Here is a 12,169-nt window from a genome sequence, read left to right as displayed (position 1 = left end):
AGGAGATGGTATTGCTTCCTGAATCAGCCTTGCTCTCTGCCACCCATGAATACTGCTTTTCGTCTTTGAGAACTGCCCCTCCTTTTCCTTTTGTGAAGTTGGTGACTATGTAAAGCCAGAACTTTCTCCTGTTCACCTCAGACTAACGCTTTAATGTTCCTTGTCCTCAGGGATTGAGAAAGCTTTGTCTCGCCCTGGCCCAGACGTCGTGATATGTGATGAGGGACACCGAATAAAGAACTGCCATGCCAGCACTTCGCAGGCCTTGAAGAACATCCGCTCCCGCCGGCGGGTGGTGCTGACTGGCTACCCACTCCAGAACAACCTCATCGAGTACTGGTGCATGGTAGACTTTGTCCGGCCTGACTTTCTAGGCTCGAGGCAGGAATTCAGCAACATGTTTGAGCGCCCCATCCTGAACGGGCAGTGTATTGACAGCACCCCTCAAGATGTCCGTCTCATGAGGTATCGCAGCCACGTCCTGCATAGCCTGCTGGAGGGCTTTGTGCAGCGGTGAGTCCACAGGGAGTTGTTAGCAGCCTAGTCCATGCAAAAACAGCTCCTTCACCCCAAATCAACCTGCTTGTTTGCTGAGTTTATGCAGTACAGCTAATTGTGCTGCTTTCTTGGGCTTGAGTTTTAAACAGTTACATTAGGTGTCTGTGTGGGAGGGTCTTAAGCATAAAGGGAAAAGCAGAGAGCTTCTCAGGTTAGCAGCTCCATGTTTCTCTCAATTTGTCGGCTGCAGAGTGGTCTTTGTGGCTGTGTTTCGCCTTTGGGGTAGAAGCAAAGTTAGTTAGTTATAGTGCTGAACACTCATGTAATGGAGAACAGCACCTCTAACTGTACTAGAATGGCCTCAGGTTTATTTCAGTGTCTTAATAGTTAATTCGGATGGGCACTGTTAGATATCCTTTATACAAGGATCTGAAAGTATTTCATGAACTGTCAGTTATGAAAAGTAACAGTGCTTTTGCCATCCTGGAGACAAATCAGCTTTGTTTCTTGGTCAAGGGTTCTGAGGTGCTGGATCAGTGATTTGGATGGAGTGCCTTAGTCATTGGCAGAGTTAGAAAGAGACCTTAGATCTTATTTCTGTTTTTCAACTGCCATGGAAAACAAGACTTTCATCATTCTCCTAACACTGTGACCTGTGCTGGAAGATTGTAACATTTGAGATCTCTGTAATTGTGTTTACTGTTGGTATATGGCTGCAGGGAGAGTATCTCATGAGTGTCATGTGTTAGAGAGGCATGCAACTAGAGCTCTTTCTTCCTGCAGACAGGTGGGCAAGAAGTCAAAATCTTACCCTGCAGGCAGCCACAGAGATATCAGATTGGGAAACTCTTCCCTCTGTTTATTTTTCTTTATCGCCTCCACAGGCGAGGTCACAATGTGCTGAAGGTTCAGCTCCCCTCTAAGGAAGAACATGTCATTTTGGTACGTCTGTCAAAGATCCAGCGGGCCCTTTATACGGAGTTCATGAACCGGTTCCGCGATGCAGGCAACAGTGGCTGGCTGGGACTGAACCCTCTCAAAGCTTTCTGTGTCTGTTGTAAGGTAGGTTTTGGCAGGAGCTGCAAAGAAGTATCCTTCTATGTAAGGGAAAGACAGGAGTATGAGTCAAAAGAAAAGGCAGGAATATGAGTCAAAACAGGAGAGAAGTGTGGCTGGCTAGATACATCTTCTTTCCTCAGAGCTTCCTGCAGTGTTCCAACAGAATTCTCTCCATTTACAGAGCTGGGGTGTGGGGATGTTAAACATTTTGTTCAAATTTGTGCAAAAAAAATCTGCAGCTGTCTGCTGAAGCAGTACTAGACTGGTAGGTACCGTGTCCATTTCTCTGGTATAGCATGAACCAAGCAGCTTCCTCTGCATTTGTGCTGTGTAGGGGTGCGCTGTGGCCTTCTGTTTTGTTCTAGGGAAATAATTTGGTGGTTTTAAAGTCAGGAGAGCCTTAGTTAAGGCAGAGGCCATACCTGGTGTCATGGCAGAATCATGCTTCACTACCTTAATACGAAGAGAAAGTCAGTCTGATCATGCCTTACAGTTCCACGCAGGGGTGGTGATGAGATGATCAAATATTAATTTTTCCAGCTGAACTGCTGTGGGAGCTTTCAGTTCTCAAACGTTGTCAGGTGGCAGGCCAGCACAGGTCTAAGCACTACCTTTTCTTGCCTCTTCAGATCTGGAACCATCCTGATGTGTTATATGAAGCTCTGCAAAAGGAGAATCTAGCAAATGAGCAGGACTTGGATGTGGATGACCTTGGCACAGCAAGTACTAATTCCCGCTGCCAGCCTCAGGGAATTAAAGTCAAAACAGAGAGTAATGCTTTGGCATCACCGGTTGGAGAAGCTACCAACAGCAAGTTCCTCCAGAGCGTTGGCTTCAACCCCTTTCAGGAGAGAGCAAATCAGGTCGTTACTTACGAGTGGGTGAGTACCACTGCTGGAGAACTCTTCGTTTGTCGAGTTCCAGTGCACGTAGGCTAGATATTACTCCGAAAGACTGTACCTCTTTTTGTTAGGGCAGATTTCTGGAGTAAAGTAAAGAAGACTCTTCTGTTTGAAAGCTGGATATTTCTCATCCAGTTTCTCTGCCACAGAGCATCTCGGTCAGCATGTTTGCATGGAGCTGGGTGGGGATTTTGTGACACCCGTGTGATGGGAGTGCAGGTGACACTCTTATAGAGAGATCTGGAGATAGAGCAGAGCGATGAGAGGTTAGGAGGATGCTTGCTCATCCATTCTTCAAGCAGTTTGGCATTTGGAGCTTCTAGAATGGGAAGTGGTTGGAAATAATGTTGTCGCCTGAACCTGACTGGATGGATGAATACAACCTCTCTGCAATGACTTATTTCTCTCACCTTGAGACAGGATTGTTGAACTAAACAGGGAATGAGCAACTCCACCTGTAATAGTCTCCTGTTTCTCGGTAGGCCAAAGACATCTTGTGTGATTACCAGACGGGTGTCTTGGAGAACTCACCCAAGATGGTGTTACTGTTCCACCTCATTGAGGAAAGTGTGAAGCTTGGAGACAAGATTTTGGTCTTCAGGTAAGCGAAGTACCAGTGGTTGATCCTACTAAATGCTCAAGTAGTTGAATCCCTGTTGGTACTAGCAGGTTTTTACACAGGGTGAATGGTGTAGCAGTTCCCCTTTTCTCCTTTATTGTATTAGGCCCTTTTTTTCCTTCACATATTTTATGCTTCTGCCACTATAAAGCTCACTAGCAAGAGGTGTGCTTCAACAGCCAGGGTTTGGCTCCATCAGTGCTAGTGTGGTTGGGGAAGAGTTCTGATATTCCACTTTTGCTGCTGGGGCCTTTCTCCTGAACAGAGTCCTTGGTTTTACAGCCAGAGCTTGTCCACTTTATCTGTCATCGAAGAGTTTTTGGCGAAGAGACCAATGCCAAGTCCTCCAGGCTCAGATGGAGGAGTTCACAACTGGGTCCGAAACATCAACTATTACAGTGAGTGCAGCCAATCCCCCTCTCTTTTGGTGTGACACTGATCTTCTGTGATGGACTCATATCTGAAAGCATCCCACCATCATCCTGTAGTTGTCCTGGGTGTGTAAATGCTCGTCTGAAGCATTCTTCTGATGAAGTCTTTTTCAGACTGTTCTTGGGAATTTGCTCGGGAAGATGATGTCAGTTCAGTTACAACCAGCTGATAATTTCTCAGTCATTTTTGGCATCGTACTCAGACGATGTTAGACACCTTTAACATCTACTCACACACTGGTGCTTTTTAAAACTGTAAAAACTGTTTTTAAAACTTTTGTGCTTCCCGTTCATCTGTTTTCTAGATCTTGCTTCCGAAACCAGAATTACTGTGGAATGGTTTCACTACCTTGAGGCTGTAAATTCCTCCTTCCCTCTTCCCCAGCTTTAAATCTTTTTCTGGCAGGGGTTGTTACTTCGTGTTGGCTACTTTACAGACCAGGACTGAGAGGAATGGTGGATGTGGTGTTCCTGGTTTTTGCGGGGCTGCCAGAAGCAAGCTGCTGCTCAGGAACAGAGACTTGACACTCCCCTCTGCAAACCTTTAGACTGTTGTTCTCTGTGCTCTGATCCAGTTGACAGGGTTTTGCCAAAGTCTTTCACAATCTCCTTTCTCTTGGTTCCTTGAGCTTCCAACATACATGAGGCTGTTGTGCCTGCTGCTCTTGCCTACCATCTGCCTTGCCTAATACAGGGCCTTGATGGGCTAGGTGCACTGTAGCACTCCCAGGCTTGGGTTTGCCAAGCTTAAGTAATGTTTTGCTTGTTCTTTCAGTTGAAAGCCCAAACTGTCTGGCTGCATTGCACCCGCCAGACTGGGCAAATAAGAGGTACAGAGTGGTTGAGCTGAGGTCCTGGAGTGCATGATTTGAGGAAGACCCAGAATTGTTTGGGAGACAGTGCCAAAGCTGAATGGTTGGGAAGCGGGTCTGTTCTGATGGGATTCCCCCAGACAGGCAGAGCTTTTAAACGTGTCCTTAATTTCCTTCTCAGGACTGGATGGCAGCACCTCTGCCTCGGAAAGGGAGCGACTGATTAACCAGTTCAATGACCCCAGTAACACTTCTGTGTGGCTCTTCCTTTTGTCCACGCGGTAAGTTGGCTGGAGGAGGAGGGTGCAATGGAGAGCTCACACTGCTCCTCTGTGTGAGCATGTGTTTTCTGTTCTTAGATTCCTCTGTACCTTGCTTTAAAGACTCTCTGGCACGATAGTGCTATCTGCTCCTGAATTCCCTAGGGGTGTAAGATGTTAGCCCTAGTCCTTTGCAAACTGTTAACAACAGTCTTGGAAACCAGATGTGGGTCTGAAGTTGCCTGTATGACTGGAGGGAAATCTCAGTGTTGTCAGCACGGCTGCGGTGGCTGTCCCTACCTAGAACCTTTGAATATTGGCCAAGGCAGCAATTTGAAATTTTCCTTTAATTTCCAGTGCGGGGTGTTTGGGTGTCAACCTCATTGGAGCAAACAGAGTGGTGGTGTTTGATGCTTCTTGGAACCCATGCCACGACGCCCAGGCTGTGTGCCGAGTGTACCGCTACGGGCAGAAGAAGCCATGCCACATTTACAGACTGGTGTCTGATTATACCCTTGAGAAGAAGATCTATGACCGTCAGATCTCCAAGCAGGGCATGTCAGGTAGGTGTGTGGGCATCATGTGGGCGCTCTGATCTTGCCTTTCCCTCCTTTTGGCTTCCAGTCCCATTTCTGTGGTTTTCATAACTTTTTTTTTTTGAAGGTTGAAAACCAAACAGCTGAAGAAGTTGTCAGAGGTTCGTTATCCTAGGGCTGCATTTGATGTTTGAGTCAACAGTGACACAAGATCCCATAAGAAACACGGGGTAGAGCAGTAAGGGTTATAGAGACAGGATCTTGTAGCACAGTTGTGCTCTGCATTGCCATTTACTTTCCTTGCTATTTTATTGGTTACAAGAGACTGGGAACTTGGGCTGTGGTCATCCTGTTTCCCCCGTGTCTGGACATAGCATGTCTTAAACTGGGCATTACTTATGAAATAGCTCCTTACCTCCATTTCTCCAGCATCAACAGAGGGGAAAAAAAAAGCCAAATAAAAATACACATTGATATCTTTGTACTTACTTAGGAGACAGAAATAATTAATTCACTACAGTTCTGACCTGCCCTTGTTCCAAAAGTACCTTTTGTGCTGGCTTGTGCCAGCTGTCAAGCTGCTCTTGTTGTGTATGCAGCTGAGGGTTGTAGTGACCCAAACAGGGTTCTGCTGCCTGTGTCCTGCTTTGTCTCAAAACCCAGCTCCAGGGGCAGCAGCCCAGCATGACTGACTCAGTGTGCCGTCTTGCGCTTGAGGTGGAGTCTCCTGGCAGCTGGCCTGGCTCCCAGGAGAGTCTTGGGTATAGATGTTTTGTCCATGTGCCCTGTGGCAGCAGTATCCACCTCTTCTCTTCTCAGTTCGACCTGTTCTTTCCTTTTCCAGATCGGGTGGTGGATGATCTGAACCCAGTGCTGAACTTTACCCGACGGGAGGTAGAGAACCTGCTGCATTTTGTGGAAGAAGAATCCGACCCTGCTCAGCTCTCCCTCAATCCAAGCAAGATGAAGGAGTCGGTTCTACAATTAGCCTGTCTCAAGTATCCTCACCTCATCACCAAGGTACGAACAACTTGCTTCCCTCCTGTACAGCACTGTGTAGACAGGAGGAGGACTGCAGGAATCTGGCTGTGTGATGGGGACTTGGTGGCAAGAAGGACACATCAGTATGCTGGTGGGAATAGGGCCCTCTCTAGAGGAATTTTTACTGAAGAGCCCTGCCCTTCCCTACAGTATCTTCTATGCATTTAGAGCCACTTCTGCCCTGGACGGGCTTGGGGGCAGGTTGTAGGGCACCTCTTTTTTCAACATGGTGCTGTACCAGGAAGGTGCCAGTGGCAAATCCTGGCTTGCTGCCAGCTCTCTCCCTGGGGTGGCTTTAAAACAATGCTGGAAGAAGCCAGCACTTGGCTCCCTTAAGGAGAACCCTGCTGGTAGGGTGGTGCTGCGGGGTGGGCCTGTGGCCTGGTGCCACGGGGCTCTGGTGGCTGTGGGACATCGCAGTAGGCTCTGTGCTTAGTGCTTCTAGCCTGGCCTTCAGCTTGAGGGTTGTGCTACGTACGCACGTGGTGAGCGATGGCCCAGACGTGGCAGACAGGATGGCTTAGCTGACTCTCCGTCGTTTCTCAAGCTGTGCCTTGGTCACTTCTGCAGCAGGGCCCCAGATAGGCTGTGCTGTGACCAGCTGTGCCTCCAAATCCCCACTTCAGCGCTCCAGTTCTGGAGTGGGAACAGTGCTGACACAGGGACGGGGTGGCTGTGGGGTGTGTTGGTTCCCTCTTGTGGTGAGCTGGTGTCAAAACCTCTGTGCTGTGGGTTTCAGGAGCCTTTTCAGCATGAGTCACTGCTGATTGACCGGAAGGAGCACAAGCTGACCAAGGCAGAGAAGAAAGCAGCCAAGAAAAGCTACGAGGAGGAAAAGCGAGCATCCGTCCCCTACACCCGGCCGTCCTACGCACAGTATTACCCAGCCAGTGACCAGAGTCTGACGAGCATCCCTGCCTTTAGCCAGAGGAACTGGTGAGTACCTGCATCTTCCCCTTCTTCCTGCTCTGTAGATGTGAAATGATGGGGCTGAGGACGCTCACCCCTGTTGGTGGGAGCACTGCACTTCCCTCCCTCCTCTCTCACTAGGCGACCAGCCCTCAAGGGTGAGGACAAGCCAGTGGCAAGCGTCCGCCCAGTTCAATCTACCCCCATTCCTATGATGCCCCGTCACGTCCCCATGGGCAGTGCAGGATCAACCTCCAGTTCCAACCCTGCTGTCAACTTCCCCATCAACTATCTACAGCGAGCTGGCGTCCTGGTGCAGAAGATTGTCACCACCACAGGTGAGTTGCTGAAGGGAACTGCTGATGCTCGCAGGGGGTTATGATGCCCACACTGAATTGAGGAGAAAGGTGAGTTGCTGATGCGCACAAGGACTGTGGGCAGACAGGCATCAGAGCAACTGGTACCACTGCTCTGCCTTTGAGCAGCTCCCCTGTATGGCGAGGACTTTGTCTGCAGGTGTCTAAGGGACACGTGCCTGGCGGGTTGTTGGGAGTGAGCTCCGTGAGAGGGCCAGCAGTACTGCTTCCAGACAGGAGTCACCAGCTGTTTGTGTTGGTGCAAGGGAGATGCTGTACCAGAGCAGCACGGCTTTTGCTTCCTCAGAGCTTCTGCTGCCTCCTGTGCTACTCAGAATTAAACGTGGGGCTTGCTTCTAGCACAGCACAGAGAGGAGAGTAATGCACTGCAAACAGAGGGGTTTGGTGGTACATTTCCCATGGCATGTGGTTTCACAGACGCTGTTCTATTTCTTCTCCCACTGCCAGATATTGTGATTCCGGGTACAAACACATCCACTGATGTACAGGCAAGAATCAGTGCTGGTGAGAGCATCCACATTATCCGAGGGACGAAAGGTAAGTTCCTCTGTCTTGGTAAGGTTCGTGAATAGGGGCTTGGCCAATGCTAATTCACAAAGAAAATGACGTAATAGCATCAGTTAGTCCCTCGAGAGGGAAAAAATACAAGAGGAGGAAGAGATCTGGACTCCACAGTGGCTCTCTTGCAGCTCGTGGTGTGCTCCTGTAGCTGATGCTTCAGGGCTATTGCAGCTGTGGCTGCTTCTGCCTCTGAAAGGAGCCGTTGGACTTTGTTACTGGGCTTCTTGTTCTCACAACACCCATTGCATGTTCTGGGGCAGCCAAACACATTTCCCAGTGTTCCCACAACAAGTGTAGCTCCAGCATGAAGCTCCACATTCCCCACTGGCAGCATGTTGGGAGTGGGTGAGCTTCAACCCAGGAAAGCTGAAAAGGAGGAAATGGGGAGTGGGGAAGGGGGCAGAAGCCTCTCAGTGATCTTCCTACGTGTTCTGTGGGCCTGGCCTTATGCACCACTGCTGTCCTGTTCTTGCCCAGGCAGCCTCGCTGGCTCACCGACCCGGGGTCCTAAGCTGAGACCAGAAACCGTGAATGAAGTTGTTCTGCCTCTGTTCCAGGGACGTACATCCGGACCAGCGACGGGCGGATTTTTGCTATCCGGACCACTGGGAAGCCAAAGGGCAACGAAGATCGTCGGACAGCTGCCTCAGGTAGGGGCTTGCTCACGTGCTCTCCTGACCAAGTGTCTGGGATGTGCTGTTCCCTGGCTGCCTTCCATTGGTCCTGTGTTCAGACCTGACCCACAATCTCCCCATCACTGCCTCTCAGCCCCCAGCTTTTCCTCCAAGGCTGTCTTTCACCTCCTCCACCTCCTTGTTTCCAGGCTCCCAGAGCTCGTCGCTGGAGTCCGCGAGCAACGGCAGTCACAGTGCCTCATCACCGCAGCTCCCCAGCGCGGAGGAGCTCACTCGGCCCATATCCCCCGACAGCCCCGAGATCATCAGCGAGCTGCAGCAGTACGCAGAGGCCGCGGCAGCCCGCGAGTCCCGGCACAGCTCTCCCAGCACCAACGCTGCCCAAGGCCACCCTGCCCGCACGGACAACGCGCCTGGCCTAGCAGCTCGAGGAGCCGAGCAGCGTGCTGGGATTCACTGCATGGCTCCCTCCGTGTCTTCAGCCTTGCCGGCCACCAGCCAGCACGCGGATGCCCACTCGGTGTTGGACTTACGGGGCAACAAGCGCAAGTCAAGCTCGCCGTCGGCTCCGGAGGAGCAAGCCCTCAGGCAGCAGAAAAAGCGCCAGTTGCCATCATCCGTGCAGCCGTATGAACACGGGTACCCTGTCTCTGGTGGGTTCGCCATGCCTCCTGTCTCTTTAAACCACAACCTAACCCATCCGTTTGCCTCCCAGCCAGGAAACTCCTTGTACATGGGCACTGGGTCCTCTTACTACCAGCTGCCCAATTTACTCCCAGACCCTCATCTGGTGTTCCCTGTGACTACTGACCCTCTGCTGACAGCCGGCACCGCCAGCTCTTCTGCTGCTACCTCAGTCACCGCCAGCGTCCCCTCGTTCATGCTAAACCCTTCTCTGACGGGGGTGCTGCCCAGTTACTCGCTTCCCTTCACGCAGTCACTCCTGCCCGAGCCCAGGATGTTTGCTCCTTTCCCAGCCCCCATCTTGCCTAGCAGCCTTCCCAGGAGCATGGCATCTGCCTACCCTGGCTACGTGTCCCCTCACTCGGGCTACCCGGCCGGGGGCCTCCTTCGGTCCCAGGTGCCTCAGTTTGAACCCCAGGAGGTCCCAGAGGTGGGATGCAGCTCTAATGACGAGGACAAAGACGACGATGTTATAGAGATCACAGGGAAATAATGGGCCTGGCTCCTGCTCGGTCTCAGCTCCACCAGGAGGCAAAAAAAAGTTGCAGGACCTTCTTGGGAGTCAGGATTTCCCCTCTGGGCCACAGCAGTGGGTGGAGAAGGATGCGAAGGGTGTGGCGTGGTGTTTGTTTTCTTTTCGTTTTGTTTTGTTGTTTTTTTTTTTTTTTTTTTAGCTGTCAAGGATCTGAATTGTACTGGGAGCTGGGAGATGGGTGGGGGGCGTAGAGCGGACCTGCGAGGGCCAGGGGGGAGCAAGAGCCAGGGGAGGAGGGAAGCAGTAACGCAGACCATAGGAGTGCCTCCCTCCCACGCTCTGTCTGTCTGTCTGTCTCTGTTCTGTCTTGTCTGAAAGGGGGAGGCTTGGTGCCACGAGTCCCTGCCCTTCGCAGGCCTGGAGGCACGGGCTTGACCGCTGGCAGGGCTGAGCTCCTCCTCACACGAACTGCCTTATCTGTGAACTTCTCTCACTTGGGGAGGGGCGGGCCGGGGGCAGTGACTCCAGCAGAGGTTGGGGACGAAGCATTTTTACTGGGGAGGGAGAGGGGGGACTTTACATTGTGTGTGTTGGGGGGGGGGGGGAAGGGGGAGGGATTGATGTTTTTTACAAAAAAAAAAAAAAAAAAAGGAAAAAAAAAATCACCCCACAAACAATTTGTCAACCTCTATCAAATTCACGTGAAACTTGAGTGAGGGCTCCCCGGGCCCCTGTGGGTCCCACCCAAGGTAGGTCAGTCCCACAGCAGCGGAGCCATGCCAGACCTGGTGGTGGCTGCTGGAGGGGAATCCTGGTGATTCCCCCAGCTCCACGGCCCCGCCACGCTGTGGCCCAGTGGATCCAGGGGTCGCTGGGCTTGCTGCTGCTTCTGAACAGCACCAGGCACCGGAGGAGGTTGGGATGGGACGTGGTTCTGGCCCCAGTGCCCCTTGCTGGTGACCCTGATTGGAGCAACTTCCCCCTGCACAGAACCTCTACCTTAATTTATTACGCCAAGGCATAATATTTATTGTTGGGGGGGGCTCTTTCCTTCGATTTTTAAATTAATTTCCATATTAAAAAATAATAATAATAATAAAATGCTGGCCTCCGTCCTGCAGTGGTTGCTCGTCGGGCTGTCTGTGTGGGGAGAAGCAGCCAGCTGCCCAGAGCACAGCCCAGGGGCAGGAGCAGCCGCGGCAGCTCCCTGTAGCACCCCCAGGAGCTCCCCTCTGCTGCTGGGGAGCAGCAGGAGGGAGGACAGAGTCCCCTCGCTGTGTCAGGGCAGGTGGAGGAGCACGTGTGGGAGCTTCTTGTGCTAGTTCCTGGTGAGGAGGAGGAGGGCGTGAGGAAGGGTTGGCCCTGGCACTGACAGCGAGCACGCAGGCTGCTCCCCTCCGTGCCAGGGCTCTGGAGGAGAGGCAGCTCCGTGCAGGTCCCGTGAGCACAGCTGGATGTGTGTGTGGGGGGTGAACGCCCCGGGATGGGGCCCTGCAGTCCGGGACCCTTTTTGTCCCCATCTGGCTGTCACCAGGCCGGGTCTGTGCTCGCCTTGGGGGCCTGCCCCGGAGCAGGGCTGGGATCTTGGAGCAGGGGCAGCTTCTAAGGGCCTGCTGTGAAAGCAGCAGTCACTGATACCTGCTGGGACCGGGTAGGGAAGGGCAGGATGTCCTGTCATCCTTCACCAACGGTGAGCTGGAGACCTCCCCTCTTGAGAGAGAAAGAGAGAGCCAGGGGCTGTGTGTGTGCTCGTGTGTCACAACGACAATAAAAAAACGTTCCGGGGCTTTCCTAGTGTCTTTCTCTGTTTAATGGACATTGTCTGTCGAACATAACCACACCATTCATAGAAGCCTTAGATCAACAGTTTAGCTATGCAAATTATTTTAATTATTTTTTTAAAAAAAGACAAACATTAAAATAGTGCTTTCTTCTTTAACATATCCTAGGAGTTGAAAACCGAGGGGTTCTGAGCAAACTGCTGGACAACTTGTCTTTGGATGCACCATGGAAATAAAAATCAAACCCCCCCACAAAAGTAACAAAGCAAATTAACTGATGGTGTTCATGCAAGTTTCTCCAAAGACTTGACAGTGCTGCATCTGTGAGTCATGCCCTCCTGTGCTCTGTGTGTCCCCCTCATGCGCAATCCTGTGCCACTGATTGTATGACGAGTTCGCCCAGATGTCCGTTGCATCCCTGTGAGGCTGTCAGATTGCCGGTGGATTTGGGGGAAGGGGGCAGAGGCGAGGGCTTTCCTTGGCCAGAGTAGCCAGGGGTGAGACCTGCGGGCTTGTGAGCAGGACCCGGAGGAGGCCGGAGTGGGAGCGGACTGGCACCGGCACCCTGCTGCAGCCCAGCTCCGCGGCG

At 51.8% G+C, this 12,169-nt stretch overlaps 1 protein-coding gene across 2 annotated transcripts in view; it reads left to right on the top strand.

The window, feature by feature from the left end:
• Window positions 1-12,169, top strand: part of RAD54L2 (RAD54 like 2) — a 55,309-nt gene extending 43,140 nt beyond the window's left edge. The window contains exons 10-23 of one of the 2 annotated variants that reach the window (XM_032194305.1): window positions 171-513; window positions 1,383-1,560; window positions 2,187-2,438; window positions 2,942-3,060; window positions 3,361-3,476; window positions 4,503-4,602; window positions 4,939-5,144; window positions 5,962-6,137; window positions 6,898-7,094; window positions 7,209-7,405; window positions 7,892-7,981; window positions 8,563-8,655; window positions 8,829-9,293; window positions 11,749-12,169. In XM_032194305.1, coding sequence (XP_032050196.1) covers window positions 171-513; window positions 1,383-1,560; window positions 2,187-2,438; window positions 2,942-3,060; window positions 3,361-3,476; window positions 4,503-4,602; window positions 4,939-5,144; window positions 5,962-6,137; window positions 6,898-7,094; window positions 7,209-7,405; window positions 7,892-7,981; window positions 8,563-8,655; window positions 8,829-9,293; window positions 11,749-11,816 — 2,600 coding nt within the window. In that variant the 3' untranslated portion in view covers window positions 11,817-12,169. Of the gene's footprint in view, window positions 1-170; window positions 514-1,382; window positions 1,561-2,186; window positions 2,439-2,941; window positions 3,061-3,360; window positions 3,477-4,502; window positions 4,603-4,938; window positions 5,145-5,961; window positions 6,138-6,897; window positions 7,095-7,208; window positions 7,406-7,891; window positions 7,982-8,562; window positions 8,656-8,828; window positions 9,971-11,748 lie in introns of those variants that run through there. The other variant, XM_032194304.1, reaches the window with a different exon arrangement.

This window comes from Aythya fuligula, chromosome 10, assembly GCF_009819795.1.
Source record: "Aythya fuligula isolate bAytFul2 chromosome 10, bAytFul2.pri, whole genome shotgun sequence".
NCBI classification, from domain to species: Eukaryota; Metazoa; Chordata; class Aves; order Anseriformes; family Anatidae; genus Aythya; species Aythya fuligula.
Note: the sequence above shows the minus strand (reverse complement) of the source record. Positions and strands in the feature narration are given on the sequence as shown.